General features: G+C 40.5%; 2 protein-coding genes across 2 annotated transcripts; one reads left to right on the plus strand and one right to left on the minus strand.

Moving 5' to 3' along the window:
- Positions 1-7,788: 7,788 nt before the first annotated feature.
- On the minus strand, positions 7,789-11,420 carry LOC149949515 (uncharacterized). The gene is made up of 3 exons (XM_090167839.1): positions 11,341-11,420; positions 10,626-11,273; positions 7,789-7,895 (listed from the first exon to the last, which is right to left on the minus strand). The coding sequence occupies exons 1-3, from the start codon at positions 11,386-11,388 to the stop codon at positions 7,830-7,832; spliced, it is 762 nt and encodes a 253-aa protein (XP_090023965.1). The 5' UTR covers positions 11,389-11,420; the 3' UTR covers positions 7,789-7,829.
- An 8,386-nt stretch (positions 11,421-19,806) lies between these two features.
- On the plus strand, positions 19,807-20,781 carry LOC149949516 (uncharacterized). Its single transcript, XM_090169249.1, has 2 exons — positions 19,807-19,884; positions 19,951-20,781. The coding sequence occupies exons 1-2, from the start codon at positions 19,837-19,839 to the stop codon at positions 20,662-20,664; spliced, it is 762 nt and encodes a 253-aa protein (XP_090025375.1). The 5' UTR covers positions 19,807-19,836; the 3' UTR covers positions 20,665-20,781.
- Positions 20,782-24,657: the final 3,876 nt, after the last annotated feature.

Here is a 24,657-nt window from a genome sequence, read left to right on the forward strand (position 1 = left end):
TACGTATATGTATATAAAAATTAATGAAAATAAACCAAAGGAAATTTAAAGGAGATTCCAATCACCCATGGTCTCAAGGTAAGGCGTCCGAGTGGTGTTTAGGAAATCCGAGTTCGAATCTCCGTTGGGGAAAGTAAGTTCAAAAATATATTTCGATAACTTCGATTAATTATCCAAATTTCAGTATATATCACTTTGAATATGGAATGACTAGGTTAGGTTAGCCGGGCGCGCCGCAGGCGCGTTGGCACTGTAGGTTAGGTTAGGTGTTTCCAACCCATTTGTTGAGATAGGGCTTACGAAAATCATATTTCTATATATAAAAATTATTTTAACAAATATTTTGTATTTTTAGTATGCTATATATATATATATATATATATATATATATATATATATACACGTTTGTAATATATTAAATTATCTCGGTTTATCAGGCCAGTAAAAAAATTATTTAAACACAATATTTTGTATTTTTTAGCAGGCTGTATATATATAAACGTTTCTTTAGTTGATGGTTTATTTAAGTGTTGTTCGTGAGATGGAAAGGTTTTTGACAAGTAGGGGCAAGGAGGCTTGTAGCTATAAAGGTCACGGCTATCGTATTGAACTTAATTGACTCTTTGTTTTTTAATGGGAAACTGTGGCGGTGGAAAACCACATGAGGCCCCACGCTTTCGGGAAAGTGCGCAAACAGGAAACTGCGCTATTGGGATCTACGCAAATGGGAACCGCGCTTTTGGGACACTGCGCTTTTGAGAACTGCGCTTTTGCGAAACCGCGCAAATGGGAACTGCGCTAGTGGGCATAAACCGTATGCCAAAGATAATTTATAACTACATTAGACCAAATGGTTTAAATACAGCATAGGCGAAACGAGTGGCACAATTAGACCACATATTCGGTATCAAAACACAGAGAGGGGGTGAAAAGGTTGTAAAGAATGGGTTGCAACATTCATACGTGAAGCAAATACTCTGGAAGAAGGTAAGTAAGTGGAGATTGGAATTAGAGAGGAAGAGAAGTCTCTTTTTCTATACTGCGAGGGATAAACCTATAATGGAGAACTATTATAATGGATCTTGGGGCGAAGGACTTCTTTTTCAATCTAGAACCGGCTCACTACTGACCAGCACGAGACAGTATGGATTGATGGGAAACTCCCCAGAATGCCGTTTACGCCAAGCCGATGTAGAAGACGTTAGACGTGTAATAATGGACTGTCCTGCAACGGTTACCACAGAATATAGTGAATGGAGGTTGCAAAACGAAGATAAAACAATGCAGGAACTTTTGGGTTTGGGAATAGTGACTGGCAATCAAAAATAATTTCAGCAATCCTCAGTCACTGGCAAGCTAAAAAACGTGATATTAGACTACTAGTCATATAGTGTTTTGTTTTTATATATATTTTAGAGGGTGGGTTTCGAGCAACCCATGGTGTCACCTTCTGTCAGGATGGCTGTCTCACTGGCCGAACGTTGTTTCGCAAAGTGCACTGTTGTCCCGGTCTGATTAGTCTCGTAAACTGCTGTAGTGCTTAATGTGGAGCAGCGAGGTACAACTACATAGAAATATATATACAGGGTCTTTTTTTTTGCTCGGAAAAGTGTTTTTTTTCAAAAACTATTTATAGTACCGATTTCAAATTTGGAAGGTCAATTCTCTATACCGGGGGACATCAGTTTGAAAAATTTGAGCGTTTTTGGTAATGTTTTTCACCAATTTTGAAAAATTATTTTTCGACCACTAGGTGCGAGATAAAAATTTTCTATTATAAAGTTGTAGGCCGTCATCGAAAACCCTTAAAAATTGTTCACTCGACGAAAAACAACTTATTTATCAGTGAAAATTCGAGCTTGAAAAATTTACAAGTTGGTGAAGCCAAATTACGATTGTTTGAAACGATAATTGAAAAGGGAACAAGTCTAATACAAACGTAGTAGAGTTTTCACACTTGAAAAAATGTACACGTTTGGTTTTTAAATGCAGATATTTTATTCACATAAATTTTTACAAAACATTTTCAATAATATCACTATTGGCTGCAACACAGGTTTGTGCGCGGACAATTAAGTTCTCAAACGCTTTCTCTACCATTTCTGGTGTGACGTCTCGGCAAGCACTGATTATTCGTCTAATGAGTTCCTCCCTAGTTTCAATGGGCGTGGCGTATACCTTTGCTTTAACGAATCCCCAGTGAAAATAATCCAGCGGTGTTAGGTCAGGTGACCTTGCTGGCCAATGCACTGGACCATTTCTCCCTATCCACCTTTCAGGAAACTCGTTGTTGAGGTGCTAAGTTACTTGCCGGGAAAAATGCGGAGGGGCGCCATCTTGCTGAAACCACAACTGACGTCTTTCAGCCAATGGAAGGTCGTCGATTGCGTCACTCAGTTCGTTCTGTAGAAAATGTAAATACCTTTGGCCGTTGAGGTTCGTCGGCAGGAAAAAGGGACCAATCAAACGGTTTCCAACAAGTCCAACCCAAACATTGACCCGTTCAAATTGAACCTGGTGATGATATTCAAAACCCCAATGTGGGTTGATGTCAGACCAAAGATGGCTGTTTTGATGATTAAAGGGCCCATCTCTAGAAAATGACGCTTCGCCGGAGAACAAAACATGGCGCAAAAATTGTCTATCTTCTTGGACAGCATTTAGTAACCAGTTGCTAAATTCATAACGTCTTTGATGGTCTCCGTCAATTAGTCCTTGGTGGAGCGTAGCTCTGTATGGGTGATAGCGATTCTTACGAAGAATTTTCCACACACGATTTGCAGAACAACCCAAATCAGCAGCGGCGTTAGCGCAACTGTGACGAGGATATGCCACAAAGTACGCGAGTACATTGTTCTCGAAGTCTAAATCCGGTTGACCCAATCCGCGAAACCTAGGTTGCAAGTTACCAAATTGATTGAAATCGTGAATTGCTCGTCTTACTGTATTTACAGATGGTGCTCCATTTGGATGTCTTTCTGCGAAGATTTCAGTCACTCTTCTAAGGTTTTGCGCTGCTTCTCCATAGTAAATGGCAACTATCTCGGTACGCTCAGCTACTGAATAACGAGGCATTGTTCGAAATATTATCAAACACTGATAATAATCTCCCAAAGTTTTCCTTTAAATACCCAATGCATGTTTAGGATTGACCTATAGCCTCGTGTTTTTTAAATCCGGTCGTTTTTTTAACCAAAGTTTCAACTGGATTAGGTAATTCGGTTTCAATTATCGTTTCAAATAATCGTAATTTGGCTTCACCAACTTGTAAATTTTTCAAGCTCGAATTTTCACTGATAAATAAATTGTTTTTCGTCGAGTGAACAATTTTTAAGGGTTTTCGATGACGGCCTACAACTTTATAATAGAAATTTTTTATCTCGCACCTAGTGGTCGAAAAATAATTTTTCAAAATTGGTGAAAAACATTACCGAAAACGCTCAAATTTCTCAAACTGATGTCCCCCGGTATAGAGAATTGACCTTCCAAATTTGAAATCGGTACTATAAATAGTTTTTGAAAAAAAACACTTTTCCGAGCAAAAAAAAGACCCTGTATATATATATTAGTATTCTCAATAGTGTCATTGTAAAAAATATTATTAACAAAAAAGTAATTTTAATATATCAAGTTGATGTAATAGCTGAGCTCATCGTGAGCCGCCCTGTTACAAAAGGGTGTCTTTCAGACGGCAAATAAAAAACCTTAAACCTATAGTTAAGACTATGGCCAACCTTGTTTGCGCAACAGTACGTCACCAAAGTTGGCCGTGTTAGGACAATACAGCGACCGATGGCGGCCGATTTTTCGGAAGTCACGTGCCGGAAGTAGATAACATCTTCGTTATAAAACCGACAATCAGAAAGCTCTCAGAAATCGAATCGAGTTCTATATTATCTTTCTCACTGTAGAAATGTTATACTAATTAGCTACTAATTTAGAAAATCCGGATAAAATATGGATTATTTCTTAAAAATACCTTGTTTTGCTAAATACTTTTATCCTACGACGGTTTGGCGCTGTAATGTAGCACCGATAGGGGCAAAAATATATTAAAACAAGATGTCACGGACTTATAAGAACACCCAATTCCCCCGATGTTATAACTTAATTTTAAATATAAAATTTTAATTCAAACAAATTTTTAATCATCTTGTACATCAACTTAATAAACCCAAGAGGAATAATATCGAAAATGAATTTTTCGAGTTAAATGGTTTTGGAAATAATGAAACCTAAATCCTAGTTCAGAAATGATCAGTACTAAAAAAAAGGTTCAACCCAGTCGGTCTTAATTTAAAAAAAGATCCAGATTTGAAGTCGAAAATCGCAAAAAACTTCTTCGGTGGAAAAATTATTATCTTATCTTATTCGGAGCCTCGATGACTGGCGAAGGGATGTTGAAGACCTCTTTCTTCTCCTTCAAGATATTCCCAGAGAAGCCGATGTTGGCGTGGGGAACATCGTGCACTTCCGGGCCACCTTTGGGCATCTCGATGGTTGGTTGGACGAGGGATAAGGATGGTTGAGGGATGTCGAAGACGGCAGCTGACAATTCCATAGTCAGTTCGTGAACAGTGACCAAGGGCAGGGCCATGTCCAAGGGCAACGGGGCTGCTATTTCGACCCCATATGGCGTTTCAACGCCGATTGATTTTTGGCCCAGAAACTGAACAACACATTTACTAAAATAAATTTGATAGAAACTAACATTTAACTCCTATTAGTCAACATACCGTAGAAACCATTGAGATGAAGAGAATTGAACTGACTGTCTTGTACATCTTTGCTTCATTTTTTAAATTACTAAAACCTTAAATTGACTGCTTAATTTGCAGAGAAAAGTGATTTAGGACTTGATATTTTCGATCATAACTTGGAAACCGTTCCACCGACTTTGAAAATTTATTCCGATTATTTTTCACAGTGCCGTAACTAGCTTTTTTAGGGCCCTGTGTAAAGTTAAACACAGAGCGAATTGCACATGGAAAATAATGTTTTGGTACAATTTTGTGGGCGTGATGTTCAACGATGAGAATAATTGTGGTTCTATGAATGCACATGTTAAATTGTAATGTAATTTTGAATCGAACTCCAGGTCATTTGGCGTCTATAAATTCAAATTATAGGAGGTAATATTTCAATTTACTAATTTCATTGCCCGTTTGGGATATTTACTGAATTTAGTAAATATTTGAACTTAATTGACTGAGCGAGCGAGGTTCTATGCTTAAATAATATTCATAATTGATTTTCAAGGACCACATCGACGTTTACAAAAACATGGGTAAAAATTCAGTAACTCCTCTTGAGTATTCTCAATTTTTTTCAGAACTATTTCCTCACGTGACTAAGTCATGATTAAATATAGCTAAAATCCAAACTTTAGCTTTGGCTATACAAAAAATAAAAATTAATAATACATCATTATATTTTAAATGGTGATTATTAGAAAACCCTGCAACAGAGTGACCCGCATCTCGGGAAACCTCTTAAGTTCAAACGACAGGGTTCCACTTTAATAGCCGCCTTCAGTTCCATAAATTTAGTTTGCTTAAAATTAATTGAAATTTTTAGCATAGGAAAAACCTAAGATGACCATCAGCCGCGTAGAAATTGAATTACACAGATTTAGTTATGAATGTGGTAAGGGCTCTAGGCGATTTTAAACTCCTTCACTATATCAAAGATAATTTTATTCTTGGAAATCGGGTCCTAGGCGTAGTAGCGTACCTTAGAGCTCTGCGTAACAGATAAATTAACTGACAAAATTTCGATTAATCGTAAATATTTTGGTTAACTGTTTATTTAAGGATATTATCCATGGATAAACAACGATTTAACATGCAAAAAATAATTTATATTTTTGGATAAATGTAGATTATGGATAAAAATAAAATAAGTGGTTAATTTTTATCCAAACGCCGAGCTCTAGCGTACCTACAGTTTTTTAGCACTCTCTCCTCACCCTGGGCCTTATTACACCTGAAATGATAAGGGCACCGTAACTTAAAGAACCTGCTGTACCGTCGCTACACCACTGCCTAGGCCCTGTCCTAAAAAATAAATTGGATACCGGGGCACCGGTAGTTAACAAAACCCAAAAAAATACGACGATCAAGAAAAGTTTAATTGAATCGAAGGAAATAATCAAGGGCTTATTTATGCAGGGCTAAATTTTCGGTGTTACCTGAACATTGTGAGTCGTAAATTACATGATATGTAATTGATCGCTTTAATGGAAGTAGAGCCTCGGGTATTTGGTGTGGAACACCAACGTTTCAACCATTGCCCGCTTCCTCGTATGGGTTTAGATATTTTGGCGCTAAGGTTTGAATTCTTGCTCAAATTGTGACGGGGTCTTCCATAAATAACGCGTTGAGGTTATATTCCCTTTCAAATATTTGAAAATGTTTGAACTTTGAATTTTGTCTTAAAAACTTTCGCTTAATTTCATGCTACTATAGGGCCCTAAGTGCTTTCAGTGATGGCTTAATTGTTTTTTTTTGAAAAGCGGCCAAAAAATTAAACTAGTATTTTAAAACTTTTAAATTATCTTAAAATAATTGACATTTTTCTAAGGGACAAAGAAATTGAAATGTAGACGGTCACTCGCGATAGTAAGCTTTAAGAATAATAAAAATGAGAGGGCCTACGTTTTTCCAAATAATCTCGGCGTCACCATAGTTTTGAAAAAAGAAAATTACACATTTGTTTTAACCTCATTTATGGGCCCTGCGCGGCCACACCCGCCTAGTGACGGCACTGACTTTTCATAATACTACGACGGATTCAATTCACTTAAAGAAGACGTTGGTGCTAATTTTGAGGGTCATTAAAAATACATTGTTTTGCGAAATACTTTTAACCAACGACTACTTTTGGTCCGGGTTAGAATTAAACCTAATCAGACCTTTTCAAAAAAGTGTGGCGCTTCAATGTAGCTTCGATCGTGGTGAAAATATGGAAAATAAAAGTGTTCGGAAACTTTTATCCACTAATGCACATCAGTTAAAATTTATTAAAGAATTTTTGAGTTCGTGGAAATTTTCAAATAGTACTATTATTATTATTTAGTTTTGATTATCAGCCTAATTAAACGTAATCCGATTTGGTAATGTTCATGTTGATTGATGTTGATAATCAATGACCATCACAAAACTCAACTCAACACAACTCAACTAGGCACCACCTTAGGCCTAAGTCATCATGCGACTTTTAAAGCCATTAATACAGGTGGCCGGGTTACAATGCGTAAGAGGGTGGTGGCAAGCCCTTCATGCAGCGCGAGCCAATAGCTCCCTACACTAACTATTACCGTTAACCTCAACAAGTTTCTGGAAAGGGAAACCAAAGACCGCTGAGCCTCGTCCTTAAATGGTTTAAAAGTGAGTGGAGTAGACTATAATTTCAATGGCGCCATCTACGGCAGGTTTTCGGAAGGTGCTACAGATAAGTTTTGTAATAAGATGCAAATTAAATTCGAAGTAATATCATTTCTGAAACTACATGTAGGTGGTGGTCAGTCACTTTGCTTTTTATTCATGAAACTAGTAAGTTTGGGTTGACAGCTTTTAAAATTCATTGGAAGCTTGAAAATGCCTATACATAATGTTTCCCCACGACAATTAAACGGCAGTGTGGTTTACAGAAGTAATTTTTATAGGGGTCAACAACAAAATAGAAGTAAATTAGAACATTAGATAAAACGAAATCAAATTTATTTCGAGTGACAAATCTATTTACACATGACATACATGTAAATATTTATGGAAATAAATACAGTTTTTAAAAACTAATAACAACGCTAGCAGGTGCTACATGAACTTTCATACCGCTCCGTGGAGAGTTTTCGAGACGCGGGCGACTTTGTCGTGGAATTTCTTCTCGACCAGGTCTCTGGCCACTCCTTCTCGACCAGGTCTCTGGCCACTCCTTCTCGACCAGGTCTCTGGCCACTCCTTCTCGACCAGGTCTCTGGCCACTCCTTCTCGACCAGGTCTCTGGCCACTCCTTCTCGACCAGGTCTCTGGCCACTCCTTCTCGACCAGGTCTCTGGCCACTCCTTATCGACCAGGTCTCTGGCCACTCCTTCTCGACCAGGTCTCTGGCCACTCCTTATCGACCAGGTCTCTGGCCACTCCTTCTCGACCAGGTCTCTGGCCACTCCTTCTCGACCAGGTCTCTGGCCACTCCTTATCGATCAGGTCTCTGGCCACTCCTTATCGACCAGGTCTCTGGCCACTCCTTCTCGACCAGGTCTCTGGCCACTCCTTCTCGACCAGGTCTCTGGCCACTCCTTATCGACCAGGTCTCTGGCCACTCCTTATCGACCAGGTCTCTGGCCACTCCTTCTCGACCAGGTCTCTGGCCACTCCTTCTCGACCAGGTCTCTGGCCACTCCTTCTCGACCAGGTCTCTGGCCACTCCTTCTCGACCAGGTCTCTGGCCACTCCTTCTCGACCAGGTCTCTGGCCACTCCTTCTCGACCAGGTCTCTGGCCACTCCTTATCGACCAGGTCTCTGGCCACTCCTTCTCGACCAGGTCTCTGGCCACTCCTTATCGACCAGGTCTCTGGCCACTCCTTATCGACCAGGTCTCTGGCCACTCCTTATCGACCAGGTCTCTGGCCACTCCTTATCGACCAGGTCTCTGGCCACTCCTTATCGACCAGGTCTCTGGCCACTCCTTATCGACCAGGTCTCTGGCCACTCCTTATCGACCAGGTCTCTGGCCACTCCTTATCGACCAGGTCTCTGGCCACTCCTTATCGACCAGGTCTCTGGCCACTCCTTATCGACCAGGTCTCTGGCCACTCCTTATCGACCAGGTCTCTGGCCACTCCTTATCGACCAGGTCTCTGGCCACTCCTTATCGACCAGGTCTCTGGCCACTCCTTATCGACCAGGTCTCTGGCCACTCCTTATCGACCAGGTCTCTGGCCACTCCTTATCGACCAGGTCTCTGGCCACTCCTTATCGACCAGGTCTCTGGCCACTCCTTATCGACCAGGTCTCTGGCCACTCCTTATCGACCAGGTCTCTGGCCACTCCTTATCGACCAGGTCTCTGGCCACTCCTTATCGACCAGGTCTCTGGCCACTCCTTATCGACCAGGTCTCTGGCCACTCCTTATCGACCAGGTCTCTGGCCACTCCTTATCGACCAGGTCTCTGGCCACTCCTTATCGACCAGGTCTCTGGCCACTCCTTATCGACCAGGTCTCTGGCCACTCCTTATCGACCAGGTCTCTGGCCACTCCTTATCGACCAGGTCTCTGGCCACTCCTTATCGACCAGGTCTCTGGCCACTCCTTATCGACCAGGTCTCTGGCCACTCCTTATCGACCAGGTCTCTGGCCACTCCTTATCGACCAGGTCTCTGGCCACTCCTTATCGACCAGGTCTCTGGCCACTCCTTATCGACCAGGTCTCTGGCCACTCCTTATCGACCAGGTCTCTGGCCACTCCTTATCGACCAGGTCTCTGGCCACTCCTTATCGACCAGGTCTCTGGCCACTCCTTATCGACCAGGTCTCTGGCCACTCCTTATCGACCAGGTCTCTGGCCACTCCTTATCGACCAGGTCTCTGGCCACTCCTTATCGACCAGGTCTCTGGCCACTCCTTATCGACCAGGTCTCTGGCCACTCCTTATCGACCAGGTCTCTGGCCACTCCTTATCGACCAGGTCTCTGGCCACTCCTTCTCGACCAGGTCTCTGGCCACTCCTTATCGACCAGGTCTCTGGCCACTCCTTCTCGACCAGGTCTCTGGCCACTCCTTCTCGACCAGGTCTCTGGCCACTCCTTCTCGACCAGGTCTCTGGCCACTCCTTCTCGACCAGGTCTCTGGCCACTCCTTCTCGACCAGGTCTCTGGCCACTCCTTCTCGACCAGGTCTCTGGCCACTCCTTCTCGACCAGGTCTCTGGCCACTCCTTCTCGACCAGGTCTCTGGCCACTCCTTCTCGACCAGGTCTCTGGCCACTCCTTCTCGACCAGGTCTCTGGCCACTCCTTCTCGACCAGGTCTCTGGCCACTCCTTCTCGACCAGGTCTCTGGCCACTCCTTCTCGACCAGGTCTCTGGCCACTCCTTCTCGACCAGGTCTCTGGCCACTCCTTCTCGACCAGGTCTCTGGCCACTCCTTCTCGACCAGGTCTCTGGCCACTCCTTCTCGACCAGGTCTCTGGCCACTCCTTCTCGACCAGGTCTCTGGCCACTCCTTCTCGACCAGGTCTCTGGCCACTCCTTCTCGACCAGGTCTCTGGCCACTCCTTCTCGACCAGGTCTCTGGCCACTCCTTCTCGACCAGGTCTCTGGCCACTCCTTCTCGACCAGGTCTCTGGCCACTCCTTCTCGACCAGGTCTCTGGCCACTCCTTCTCGACCAGGTCTCTGGCCACTCCTTCTCGACCAGGTCTCTGGCCACTCCTTCTCGACCAGGTCTCTGGCCACTCCTTCTCGACCAGGTCTCTGGCCACTCCTTCTCGACCAGGTCTCTGGCCACTCCTTCTCGACCAGGTCTCTGGCCACTCCTTCTCGACCAGGTCTCTGGCCACTCCTTCTCGACCAGGTCTCTGGCCACTCCTTCTCGACCAGGTCTCTGGCCACTCCTTCTCGACCAGGTCTCTGGCCACTCCAAAGGACGCCGCCTTGGACGCCTCCATGTCCGCGATCATCTTACCAACACCCTGGACAGCTTGGATCTTGGAGTCCATCTTCGAGAAGACGGGACCAGAAGTCTTAGCTTTATAGATTTCAGGGATGGGTTGGGTGTAGGAGGATTTGGACCCCTTGACGACCTTCATTTGAGGGATGACCACGTGGTACTGTTGCAGGTTCACTTCTGGTCGGTGCACGATGAGAGTGTGGGGCACCTTATAGACCATGGGCTTGTGCTGGACCACGGGACTGGGTATGACGAAGATGGCCTGAGGCACCCTGAAGAGGGCGGGTTTGGTCTGGACGATGGGCTTCGGAGCCTCGATGACCGGCGATGGGATGTTGAGGATCACTTTCTTCTCCCTCAAGATATTCCCAGAGAAGCCGATGTTGGCGTGAGGAATATCGTGAAGTTCGGGTGCGCCTTTGGGCATCTCGATTGTTGGTTGGACGAGGGATAAAGATGGTTGAGGAATGTCGAAGACTGAAGCTGACAATTCCCTAGTCTGTTCGTGAACAGTGTTCAAGGGCGGGGCTATGTCCAAGGGCAAAGGGGCTGCTATTTCGACCCCATGTGGGGTTCCAACGTCGATCGATTTCTGACCTACAACCTGAACAACAAATTTACTTTAATAGATTTGATAGAAACTAACATTTATCTCCTATTAGTCAACTTACCGCAGAAACCATTGCCATGAAGGTAATTGAGCTGATGGCCTTGTACATCTTCGCTTTATTTTGAACACTGGAGTTGAAGAGAGGGAGTCCCGATAACTTCTGATACTGTGAGCGTGACATTTGAGATATTTATACTCTTTCTGGGGTTTTTTATTACGCGGTTCATTTTTAAGTTAAACTTTTTTATTATCAACTAAATAACGAAAGATTGTTTTGAAAACCGAAATCTTGCCCAGAATTTAATGTTAACATAAGTAACATAATAAGTTACCGTTAACTTATAATATTTTTTCGGTTAATTTTGTGCTACTAAAAACCAATGTACATTATGGACAATTTATTATAAATATTAGTGAGTTGGTAATTTTTTTTAAATCTATTGACTCGGATTCCTATCGTCGTAGGTTCCTTTTTTCTCGCATGGACAAGGAGTAGGACAATGCCGGTATCATGGGGCCCTTTGCAAGACTATTACTGAAGGGGACCCTTTGAAAGGCTTATGGTATCATACCACTATTTAAATATTCCTTACAACTATTTATAGTCCAATATGCCGTTTTTAGCCTAGTTTTTAAATAATTTTCTCCAAAGGTTGCCAAAGGAGTCTTCAAAAAATTATTAAATTGACTAATTGTAACGTTTACTAATAAACGTCAGAAAAATTACAGTTATCCACGCGTATTTCGGAATAAATCGCGAGTTATCCTGTTCCAAAATGACCTTTTCCAACCATGAAACTAGTTGTAACTATTGTTTGAAATAACTTATGATTGTCAATTTTATTCGACGTTGTAAATTCTTTACGATCTATCGAATGACACGAACGAAAATCCTGTGCTCCTTCAGGGAAAGTAACTTCGTCGCTAGGGGTCGCAGCTAAAAAGCTTTGGTGCTGCATCACTTTCCATTATTAATTTATTACAGAAATGTAAATATTATTCGTAAATGACCATTTATTATTTTCGGACAAATTTTGGGCTCTTTGAGAAAATTTTCAAACTCTTCGCAGAATTAAGGATCTGTTCGGAGTTTTCACCCAGTGTCACAAGCTAGGATCGCACCTGACTCCTCTTTTTGCGCCACCCTACACTTAGAATGTGTATCAATTCTCGCTACAAAGTGAAATGGCGATTGTAACAATAAATATTCCGATTTAATTTCCATTTAATATAAACCCAATTAAATTATTAGTTAATGTAATTCAACCTCTTTTTTTACCTACAGAATTTTCTTTTACTTCGGTTGACGATTTTTTACATCAAACGCTCGACGAGTATCCCCTCCAGGTATATTCGCAGGTTCGCTCTCAATTAGCAGAGGGTCGAATGGCCATAGACCTTTATTCCCCGTTTTGTCTATTTTGATCTTGTGCCGTATGGGCACTAGAAGCTTCACTTTTGGTCTTTGTTAGGACCTACTCTTAAATACCAAAATAATTTACTCCTTTTCTTTACCATATTTTCGTTTTAAAGATATTTATTATCGTTAGTAAGCGAAATGGCGATTTTGAAAAGTACTTCAATTAAAATGAAAGTAAATGGTGGCTCTAGTGTAGCATTATGGGGCTGCTTTCAAAAACCTTCTGATTTATTCTCGATTATGTATCAGAAAAACAGTAAATGTGGTTAAACGATTTTAACTGCTACCGGTTGTGACATCACGATAGGTATCGGAAGATCTAGCGGCCCCAGCAAGTTTTTCAGGTGGTTCAAGATCTCATTGTGACGCTTTCCCAATATGCAATCGCATATTCGTGACAGCGCGTGGTCAGACGGTTCGGTCTTGTGGTCACAAGCAGGAATCCATACCTCTACTTGGAATGTTTATCCTGCCATATCGCGCATGGTAAGATCACTCTGACGGCTTTGGTCCCGCCTACGAGAGGAAAAATAACCTTTGCAGGCACTCCCTTCTCACGTTGGTGTTTGTTAAGTTAACATGGTGACGTCAAGAAAATCTACAGCCACATCAAGACGAAAATCTGCCACGATAAGCATTCCAAGTAGAGGTATGGATTCCTGTCCGAAGAAATATCAAATTTCTCTCTTTTGAAGCAGTTCAAGCTGTGCTTGCACCAAACGGGACTAGAGAAACGTCGGCTTCGGCAGTTTACGTTCATGAAAAGGCCACGTTGACACACAGTGCGGAGAGAGTATAGGTCTATTTGGACAAGCATATCCGCCATAGGCAGCATAGCCATTCGAATACCTAGAGGTAGCATAAACATATGTCATGAGGTATCGCTATTAAAGTCATGGTCTGTCGAAAATATGCCGTAAAACATTGGTTTCCTATTTCCACAAATCAAAATAGCAGTGCTTTCGGATTCCGATTGTACTTTTTGGCTGGTTAAGAATCGCATGCCTGGCAGCGCCGTTTCTCCACAAAGAAAGTGGTGGGCATTTGCGCCAGAGGAATGTTCTCCTAAACTAATAGGCCTTTTTTTATGACAAATGACAATTATATTTAATTTAAATTAAGATTTTTAATAGTAAGTCACGTTTACCGTCTTATGACAGAGGCTAAACATATTTATTTGGAATTAACATTTTCAGTTGAACGAAAACATGTTGAAATATGAAAAGGTACACTGATATTAAGTTAATCGCCGGATGATAAAATTACAATATTTCGCGTTGCGTATAGGATGGGGCAGCGGTTCCCAATTTTTTTGCTATGGCACCGTAAATTACTCACCTGATTCTGGCGGAACCCCAAGTCCCAACTAATTTTTATACTTATCTTAAAAAACTCTTGACAAACAAAGATAGCCGCACTGCGAACACCTTTTGGGAACCGCTGGGATAGGGGGCGATAGTTTACGTGGTCTTTTTGGTGAAATACGTTAAAACTTCAATGGCGGTTTCTTCGGAGCCATTCTTTTCCGTAAAGGCCTAGGTTTTTTCTGCCTGTCCCCCTTTAAATTAACTTAGTGGAGCACAAATACCATGGTGGTAGGCCAACTGCTGAACATGTTGGCCTAATTTAAAGGGGGACAGGCAGAAGAAAACCTAGGCCTTTAACGATTTCCTTTTACGTATATTAGGTGTAAAACACTATTTTTAAAAATCGAGTTATTTATTTCGCTCATGGCTATTTACATGTGACAAATATTTACAGTAATAAATACAAGGTTCTAAAATCAAAAGCTCTATGGCCTAGTTTTAAAATTTCCCGTATAATGTTTTCGAAACGCGGGTGACTTTGTCGTGGAATTTCTTCTCGGCCAGGTTTCTGACCACTTGAAAAGAATCCGCTTTGGATGCTTCCATGTCCACGATCCTCTTAATAAAGCCATAAACAGCTTGGATCTTTGAATCCACCTTGTTTATAGAGGTCTACCTGCCCCTTTCCCTCTATCGATTTTCAAGGCCGTTCAGAGTGCGCCGCGCTTTCAACGTATGACCAGAAGTAATAATTAAGTATGACACTGATCGACCTAGTTTTCAGCGTATGACCAGAAGTAATAAGTCTGACACTCAACGTAACAAATAAGTGTGATCAGAAGTAACAAATAAGTATGAAACTTTATGAAATAGTCTTTTTCGTATAACCAGATGAAATAAGTGTGACACTCAACGGCTGACTAGTAGTAACAAATAAGTGTGTTCAGAAGTAAAAAATAAGTATTAAACTGATCGAACAAGTCTTTGTCGGATAATCAAAAGAAATAAGTGTGACACACAACGGCTGACTAGCAGAAACAAATTAATGTGACTAGAAGTAAAAAATAAGAGTGACCCTGATTGAAGGAATCTTCGATACTTTCAAAGTATGACTAGAAGTAAGAAATAAGTGTAAATACAATTATGTGTGACCGTGGATATATATTGGTTGTGATAACGGCGTTGCAGGTTGCTGTGAATAGCTCAAACAAACTTAACACATTAGATGGATTGTGTGTATTCTGACCGTCGTACGTCTAGTTACAATTTAATATTCGAAATCGTTTCCCATTGATATGTTCTAATTAAAGACCTTTAGGTTTATTAATAATTCATGATTTTATGTTATCTGCTTAAATGAAATACGGGCACGAAATAATAATATCGCCTTCTTGGCGAACTTTATCTATCCTCGTTGATTGAATGTTCAAAGTGGGGTTTTTACAACTTTTTGGGGGGCAATAAACGGTCCTAAAAAGTTGTGGAAACTGTGCTTCATTTAAATTAAAGCAAAAGTGACATAATTACCCAAAGTGTGTCAGTCGGACCTATTTCTTAAAGAATGTTACGAGCGAAATACAAGTTCGGAGGGTAGAAGGGAAAGTATGCCTTGGGGAGGGAAGGAAGTTAAAACCAACAAAAAACGCCTCGTAGTGAGGGACCGCGGGCCTTGCGGACCATCAACTACGCCACTGGTGAGGGACGGAGGAACTAATTAGCACTGGTCAAAGTTAGTGTATTTTTTTATTTTTGTCGCTCTGTGGAAATGTTATCGCCATCTACCTACGATATAATACCATAGACTAAAAAAAGATCCAGAAAGGCGACAATAGTCTTTTATGTGGTCGATATCGAGCATTCATTAAACCTTTAGGATACGAATGTACAGGGATTGTCACACTTTTGGTAATTATGTCACTTTTGATTAAAGGAATATTTTTCAGCATTGAAAGTTACTTTATATACTCCATTTAAATTAAAATTTTAATTTACTTGAATAAAACCAGCACCTAATCAAGTACTCGATAATCAGAATAGTTTAAAAAATTATTCGAAGTTTTTTTTAGAATAAGAACTCGATTACTCGACTCCACTTCAATTTTACTCGATTCGAATACTCGATGAAAAATAATTTGATACTCGATAAACAACTCGATTGCCTAAAACCACTAAATCATCTAAGTCGATATTAAAAATTAATTGTCAATTGTCAAAATAGGTGCCTATATGAATTCTCCTACACTCTAAGAAATTGGGGTGTTGATTGAACTTGATTCAAACCGTTTTAGCACTATATGTACACTTTTTCATGAGTCGAAATTTGACACTGCTAGGGGCGTTTTATTACACAGATTAAACCCCGTATTAACACCTTCAAGATTTTTGTCTTAAAAATACGGTGTAAAAAATGATATTTAAAACTCCTTTTCCACACTATTTAAACACTTTTTTATCATTCTTTGTTTGTGACACAAAATATTTCCAATAACCGTGTAATAACACACCTTTAAATAGTCATTTTGCAACTTGTAAGCTTTAAATCGCACCTTTTAAGGTGTTAATACACCCATTTCAAGAGTAAAATCACACCCGTGAAGGAGTTAAAAGTAACCTTTAGAGGTGTAAAGAAGCCATTTTGAAGAATAAAATGACACTATTAAAGGTGGAAATTCGTACTTTAAATATAAAAATTGTACCTGATGAGAGTTGAATCACACCTCTATAGGTGTAAATAGGTTCGTATAAAGAGTAAAATCAGACTTTTAAAGGTGTAAAATCACACTTTTAAAGGTGTAAAATCACACTTTTAAAGGTGTAAAATCAGACCTTTAAAGGTGTAAAATCAGACCTTTAAAGGTGTAAAATCAGTTTTTTAAAGGTGTAAAATCAGTTTTTTAAAGGTGTAAAATCAGACTTTTAAAGGTCTAAAATCAGACTTTCAAAGGTGTAAATTCACTTGGTAAGAGATAAATAACACCTATAAAGGTGTTAAAATGCCTTTTTGAAAGGTACATTCCACCTACAAGAGTCCAATAACAATTTTAATAGTGTTACTACGTCATTTTTGTAGTGTTCTAAAAACCTTTAATTAGTTAAAAAACCATAGAAATAAGTATTGCAGTTTACAGCACGACAAACCGGGCGCAATGTTAAAATTATGCAGACAATTTACAAAAACGTTAAGTATAACTAAAGCAACGCCACAACGATCATGCTTTGCCTAAGACGTAATTTTAACTGCGCTAAAGAGCAATAATGCCCGGGTGTTTTATACCGAAAACCAAGCGTGACAAAAAGTATACTTATCTGCTAAAAAACAGAAGGACAGAGAGATAAAATATGCATAAAAGACTACTGATTATTGATAGCTTAAGAACAAAAAATGCCTTCATCTCATTTTTCTTAAGTGATCACCCTCAATGAAAATATTACTTAAGGCGTAATGGCTGATCGTCTCGGACCAGGTCTGTTGTATAGAATTCACGGATGTTGATACGCTTTGCGCGATGTTGAAATTCGGGGTTATGGATCATTTCATTGGCCCAGGCGTTGTAGATTTAATATTGTTATTTAACTATTAAAAATGGCGTATTAACACTTTTAAAGGTGTGATTTCACTCTTAATAAAGGGTTTATTAACACTTTTAAAGGTGTGATTTAACTCTAACAAAAAGGCGTATTAACACTTTTAAAGGTGTGATTTCACTCTTAATAAACGGCTTATTAACACTTTTAAAGGTATGATTTAACTCTAACATAAGGGCGTATTAACACTTTTAAAGGTGTGATTTAACTCTAACAAAAAGGCGTATTAACACTTTTAAAGGTGTGATTTTACTCTTAATAAAGGGCTTATTAACACTTTTAAAGGTGTGATTTCACTCTTACAAAAGGGCGTATTAATACTTTTAAAGGTGTGATTTCACTCTAACAAAAGGGCGTATTAACACTTTTAAAGGTGTAGTTTAACTCTTACAAAAGGGCGTATTAACACTTTTAAAGGTGTAGTTTAACTCTTACAAAAGGGCGTATTAACACTTTTAAAGGTGTGATTTCACTCTAACAAAAGGGCGTATTAACGCTTTTAAAGGTGTGATTTCAACCTTATCAAATTGAGTGGAAATGGTGTTAGAACGGTGTGAAAAGAGTCCCAAATTCTTGGAATGTTTATCTTATTTAAACATTTGTATAGTGTTGTCACACTCTTTTTACACCTTTAAAAAGTTGCTTCGTTTTGGAAGTGTTAAAACGGTGTGAACGAGGTGTAACAATTTCTTAACACCTTTTAAACACCCCTATTTCTTAGAGTGTAGCTATTAGTTTAGGAGAACATTCCTTTGGCGCAAATGCCCACCACTTCCTTTGTGGAGGAACAGTGCTGCCAGGCATGAGATTCTTAGCCAGCCAAACAGTACAATCGGAATCTGACAGTACTACTATTTTGATTGAAATTCATAAGGTGCAAGGATAGCTTGAACTGCCTCAAAAGAGAGAAATTTCGATATTCCCTCGGACAGGAATCCATACTTCTGCTTGGAATGATTATCGCGGCAGATTTTCGTCTCGATGTGGATAACGGTTTTTGACGTAACTATGTTAATTTGACAAACAACTACGTGAGAGGGGATTTTCTCTCTCGTAGGCGTGATCTCACCATGAGCGATACGGCAGGATAAGCATTCCAAGTAGAGGTATGGATTCCTGCTTATGATTGGAGGGGGGGGGGGGTGCACCACAAGGAGATCTTGAACCACCATTAAAACTTGCTAGGGCCGTTACTGATTCCGATACCTATCGTGATGTCACAACCGGTAGCAGATAAAATCGTTCAACCACATTTACTGTTTTTCTGATACATAATCGGGAATGAATCAGAAGGTTATTGAAAGCAGCCCCGAAATGCTACACTAGAACCAACATTTACTTTCATTTTAATTGAAGTGGTGTCGGAGTGGTAAGCACTTTCGCCTCGCAGAAAGAGGAGCTAGATTTGATCCTAGCTTGTGGCGCTGGATGAAAACTCCGAATACCTCCTTCTGCGTAGAGTTTGAAAGTTTTCTCAAAGAGGTAAAATTTTGTCCTAAATGAATAAATGGTCCTTTACAAATACAATTTACATTTCTGTAATAAGGAAATGATGGAGAGTGACGCGGCACCAAAGGTTTTTAGCTGTGACCCCTAGCGGCGAAGTTACTTTCCCTGAAGGAGCACAGGATTTTCGTTCGTGTCATTCGATAGATCGTAACGAATTTACAACGTCGAATAACCTTTGGAGAAAGTTATTGAAAAGCTAGGCTCAAACCGCCATATTGGCTACAAATAGTTTTATCCAGCAATGTAAGGAATATTTAATTTGTGGTATGAAACCATAAGCCTTTCAAAGGGTCCCCTTCAGTAAAGGTCTTGAAAAAAGCCCCATGTTAAAGGCGTTGTCCTATGTCCATGCGAGTAAAGAATGAACCTACGACGATAGGAATCCAAGTCAATAGATTTAAAAAATTTTACCAACTCACAAATCTTTATAATAAATTGTCCCTGATGTACATTGGTTTTTAGTAGCACAAAATAAACCGAAAAATTAAAGTTAACGGTAACTTTTAATGTTACTTATGTTAACAATTATTTCTGGCTAAGATTTCGCTTTCCAAAACAATATTTCGTTATTTGGTTAATAATAAAAAAGCCGAAAAATTATTGAAAGTTTAACTTAAAAATAAAACGCGTAATAAAAAAACCCAGAATGAGTATAAATATCCCAAATGAAACGCTCACGGTATCAGAAGTTATCTTAGCTCACTCTCTTAAACTACATTTTCAAAATAAAGCGAAGATGTACAAGACCGGCATTTCAATTCTCTTCATGGCAATGGTTTCTGCGGTAAGTTGAGGAATAGGTGTTAAATTTTAGTTTCTATCAAGTTATTTAGGTAAACGTGTTGTTCAGGTTCTGGGCCAGAAATCGATCGACGTTGAAACCCCACATGATGTCGAAATAGCAGCCCCGTTGCCCTTGGACATGGCCCCGCCCTTGAACACTTTTCACGAACAGAGTATGGAATTGCCAGCTGCCGTCTTCGACATCCCTCAGCCGTCTTTATCCCTCGTCCAACCAACCGTCGAGATGCCCAAAGGTGCCCCGGAAGTGCACGATGTTCCTCACGCCAACATCGGCTTCTCTGGAAATATCTTGAAGGAGAAGAAAGTGGTCCTAAACATCCCGTCGCCAGTCATCGAGGCTCCGAAGCCCATCGTCCAGACGAAACCCGCCCTCTTCAGGGTGCCTCAGGCCATCTTCGTTATCCCTAGTCCCGTCGTCCAGCACAAGCCAATGGTCTACAAGGTGCCCCACACTCTCATCGTGCACCGACCAGAAGTGAACCTGCAACAGTACCACGTGGTCATCCCCCAAATGAAGGTCGTCAAGGGATCTAAGTCTGCCTACACCCAACCCATCCCTGAAATCTATAAAGCTAAGACCTCTGCTTCCGTCTTCACGAAGTTGGGTTCCAAGATCCAAGCTGTCCAGGGTGTTAGTATGATGATTGCGGACATGGAGGCGTCCAAGGCGGCTTCCTTCGGAGTGGCCAGAGACATGGTAGAAAAGAAATTCCACGATACAGTCTCCCGCGTCTCGAAAACTCTCCACGGAGCGGTATGAAAGTTCATGTAGCACCTGCTAGCGTTGTTATTAGTTTTTAAACACTGTATTTATTTCCATAAATATTTATGTCATGTGTAAATAGATTTGTCACTCAAAATAAAATTGATTTTTAAACTGAATGTCTAGCTTAATTTAACATCCTCTTAAAACGTCCAACGATGGACTCGACCTATGTCCAAAGACCATTAGCATCTTTTTTTTGGTTTATTTCTTTCTTGACGTTGTTGACCCATTTACAAAACATCCTATAATCGCAGGGCTCCAAATTGTCATGGACCGAAAGTCGTATTAACCTTCTTTTGTAACAATCCTGTAGAGATGTACTCATGCTTAAATTGAACCAAACTTACTAGGCTTATGAATACTAGGCACAGTAACTGACCCGCCACGAAGTTTCCGAAAATATAAATGCTTCGAATCTAATTTAATTATTCAGTCTCTACAAAACTAAATAGAAACACATTTCTAAAACCTGCCGTAGTTGGCGCAATTGAAAATGTAGTCTACTCCAATCACATGAGACCGAGGCTTGGCGTGTTTGGTGATTCAGATGAGGTTGTTCGTTAAGTGCATCAATCATATTCATTATTAAATTTCATTGCATTAAATTAGGCTGATAAACAAAACGCATTAATAATTATATTTAAAAATTTTCGCGAAAAGACTAATTTTTCTAATAGAATGTGAGTGCTGTGCGGTGGTGGGAGGATATTTCCGAACACGTTTTTAAACTCCATCCAAGGGATACGTATCATTTGGTTTCACATACAGTGTAGACGATGCTGCCGTGTCGTACATAACTCTTTATAAATATTGTAACGATATCTAGTTCGACACTACATTAACCGGCCTCGGTATCCCAATGTTATTATCTTAAATCTGATCTAGACAAGTTTACCATATTTCCACTTAAGAAGTTTATTGCCATTTTCGAATTCAAATCTGCATCCTGTTTTAAATTAAGACCGACTTGGTTGAAATTGTTTTTAATACTTATCATTTCTGAACTACGATTTAGGTTTCGTTATGAAATTTAAATTTTTAGTGATATTTCCGGCGAATGCGCGGGAACTTATAACCCACGTACGCACTTGTGTGATATTTGAATTTCGTACCAATTGATACAGTTGCCATCTAAAACCAAAAAACATGGCTACCTTATTTCCAAAACCAGGTAACTCGAAACATTCGGTTTGTCTAAAATTTAGTTGAAAGCTAAGACCATTTACACCTGGACTGCAATGAAGATAGGCGTTGTTGTAAGGTTAGTGTCGCCGCTACCCCAACGCCACCATCGTTATTTTGAGGCAACTCTATCCACAAGAGAATTTGGGCTGAAAAAACGCGTTCACTTCGCGCTCCTCTCCCGACATTTTACTTGGTCACCCCGCGAGTCGTGACCAATTTTCGCCCGTTATTTACGGCGTCAAGAGAAAAACAGCGGAAAAGAGCGCGAACCGTTCGCCTCCTAAAGAAGGGGGGTCAAAAAGGGGGAGGGGTGCTGCATGTTTGTGGATTACTATCGCGGATTTTCTCCACTTGGTGGTGTTTTGTAGCGGACGCTCTGAAATCGGAGTTATAACGATGGCATTGTAGTCCAGGTGTAAATGGTCTTAGTTGAAAGTAACGTTTTCGCGGTTCGCTACCTTATTTCTACATTTAGGTCACTCGAAAAATTCATTTTCGATCAAATTCCTCTTGGTTTTATTACAAGATGATTGAAAATTTGTTCAAATTTAAATTTAATATTTTAAATAGTTATAACATCGGGGGAATTGGGTGTACTTAAATGTCCGTGACATCTTGTATTAATATATTTTTGCTCCTATCGGTGCTACATTACAGCGCCATACCATCGTAGGTTAAAAGTATTTAGCAAAACAATGTATTTTTAAGAAATAATCGATATTTTCTCCTGTTCTAGTCTGAAAAAGAAGTCCTTCGCTCCAAGATCCTTTATAACAGTTCTCCATTATAGGTTTATTTTTCACAGTATAGAAAAAGAGCCTTCTTTTCCACTCTACCTCCAATCTCCACTTATTTTCTGCGAGCTAGGAGTAACAAACACAAGGAGAACGCAGCTAGCCTTTAAACAAGCTAATGCACTGTTGTGTACAAATTTCATGGGACGAGCCTTTACGCTGAACGTTTCACTGAAAGGGGGAAGACAATTTCCGAATTTTCCCCTTCCGACGGCAGCAGGCGCTAAAGCGTCTAACCAATGAAAAATGTTAACAAGAAAATGCACAATTTTTGACAGGCTGCGTACTCCTTGTGTGGGAAGCTGTATTTGTTGCTCCTATAGCTGCCAGAGTATTTGCTTCACGTATGACTGTTGCAGCCCATTCTTTATACTCTTTACACGCCCTCTCTGTGTTTTGAAACCGAATATGTTGTATAATTATGCCACTCGTTTCGCCCATGCTGTATTTAAATCATTTGGTCTAATGTAGTTATAAATTATCTTTGGCATACTCGTTTCAGCTAGAATTTTTCAACGGCCTAAATAACGTAGCTTGCTTCGAGCTTCACGATGTAACATAGTAGACCACCCCATTTCGCCATGTACTGCAGCCTTCGGCCTTCGCAGCAAAGGGGCCTGTACTCCCTTCTTCTTATTGCGTCCTTTCGATGTTCTCATTAATGCGCGTAGAATAGCGCAAGACTTCATTACCATAGGTAATCCAGGCGACTACCATACTTTTCCATAAGAGTCGGCCAACAGAATATCTGTTATATGACCTGTCCGTGGGAATTAGGGCAGCCCATGGTGTCGCCTTTTGTTGGGCCATGATGAGGGCGTTTGTTTGCCATATGTGAGCCAGTCTTTATGGCTGTCTCACTGGCCGAACGTTTGTTTCGCAAAGTGCATTTTTGTCCGGCATGACTCTTTGTCTTGTGTGCCGCCGTAGTGCCCAGCGGAACGGCGGGGTACAAATACATAATCTTATGTCCGTCAAATTACGTACTGTCCATCGGAGCTTGTTGCAGCATTAGGCTTTCCATTTCTGATAAATAGTGACCTTCTGACGAGATGGTGACTCTCAAATATTTGAAACTTTTAACTGTGCTAATTATTGATCTTTGCAGTATCAAGGGGTCCCTGAAGAATCCCCCATTAAGCGACACATGGACAGACTTCTCTACGCTGAAGGAGATACCTTTTTGTTTTGCAAAGTCCGAACACACGTCGAGTACTACAGTCTTTGAATTCCAGTTCTCTTTGGTCTCCTTGCCAAATCATCCAAAAATATTATAAATAGTACTGGGGAGAGGTGACAGCCCTGTCTCAGTCCAACCAGGCTCTAGTAGGGTAACAAGGGAGCCATTGTTATCGGAATTCCGACAGGAAGTGAGTCAGCGGTATTGACTACGCTCGAAACCGTTATTTCAAATCTAGGGTACGAGGTTTATATTATCTTTGATAGTGCCAACTAAAGCCTTAAATTGAATCTCAAAGTTGCAGAAAGAAATGATTTAGGACTTGCTTTGAAACGGCTCCACAGATTTCTAATATTCTTAACGATTCCTTTTCAGAATATTTCGATGGATTTAGTGCAGTTAATGAAGACATCGGGTAAAAATTTCTGTGTGCCAATTTTGAAAGTTCATTAAATATACATTCAGCCGTATTCTGCATGACCCCCTAGGCAAGAAGCTCCGGTTGGCTGAAATGTTTGGCGGGAATTCTCTTGCCTTTGCTTTTCTATTGGCTGTGGTTACGTCATGAGTGTTACGGAACATTTTGACTTCCGGCGCTTGTTCCGCCATTTTGTTATCATTTTTCACTATGGCGCTTCCCGGAGCTTTTGCTGCTGTCGCCGCACTAGCTGCGTTAAGCGTTAGGCTTAGAAGAAAATGAAATTTATAGAAGAGACAACAGCTTGTAGACCTCTGTATTGCACACTAAAGGTATCGTCAAATTTTATAAATATTTTTATGAATAAAAACGCATGTGAGTTATTTCATTTCCACACCACCCTGGAGGTA

The sequence above is a fragment of the Leiobunum rupestre genome, chromosome 3, assembly GCF_980474605.1.
Source record: "Leiobunum rupestre chromosome 3, qqLeiRupe1.1.hap1, whole genome shotgun sequence".
Lineage (NCBI taxonomy): Eukaryota > Metazoa > Arthropoda > Arachnida > Opiliones > Sclerosomatidae > Leiobunum > Leiobunum rupestre.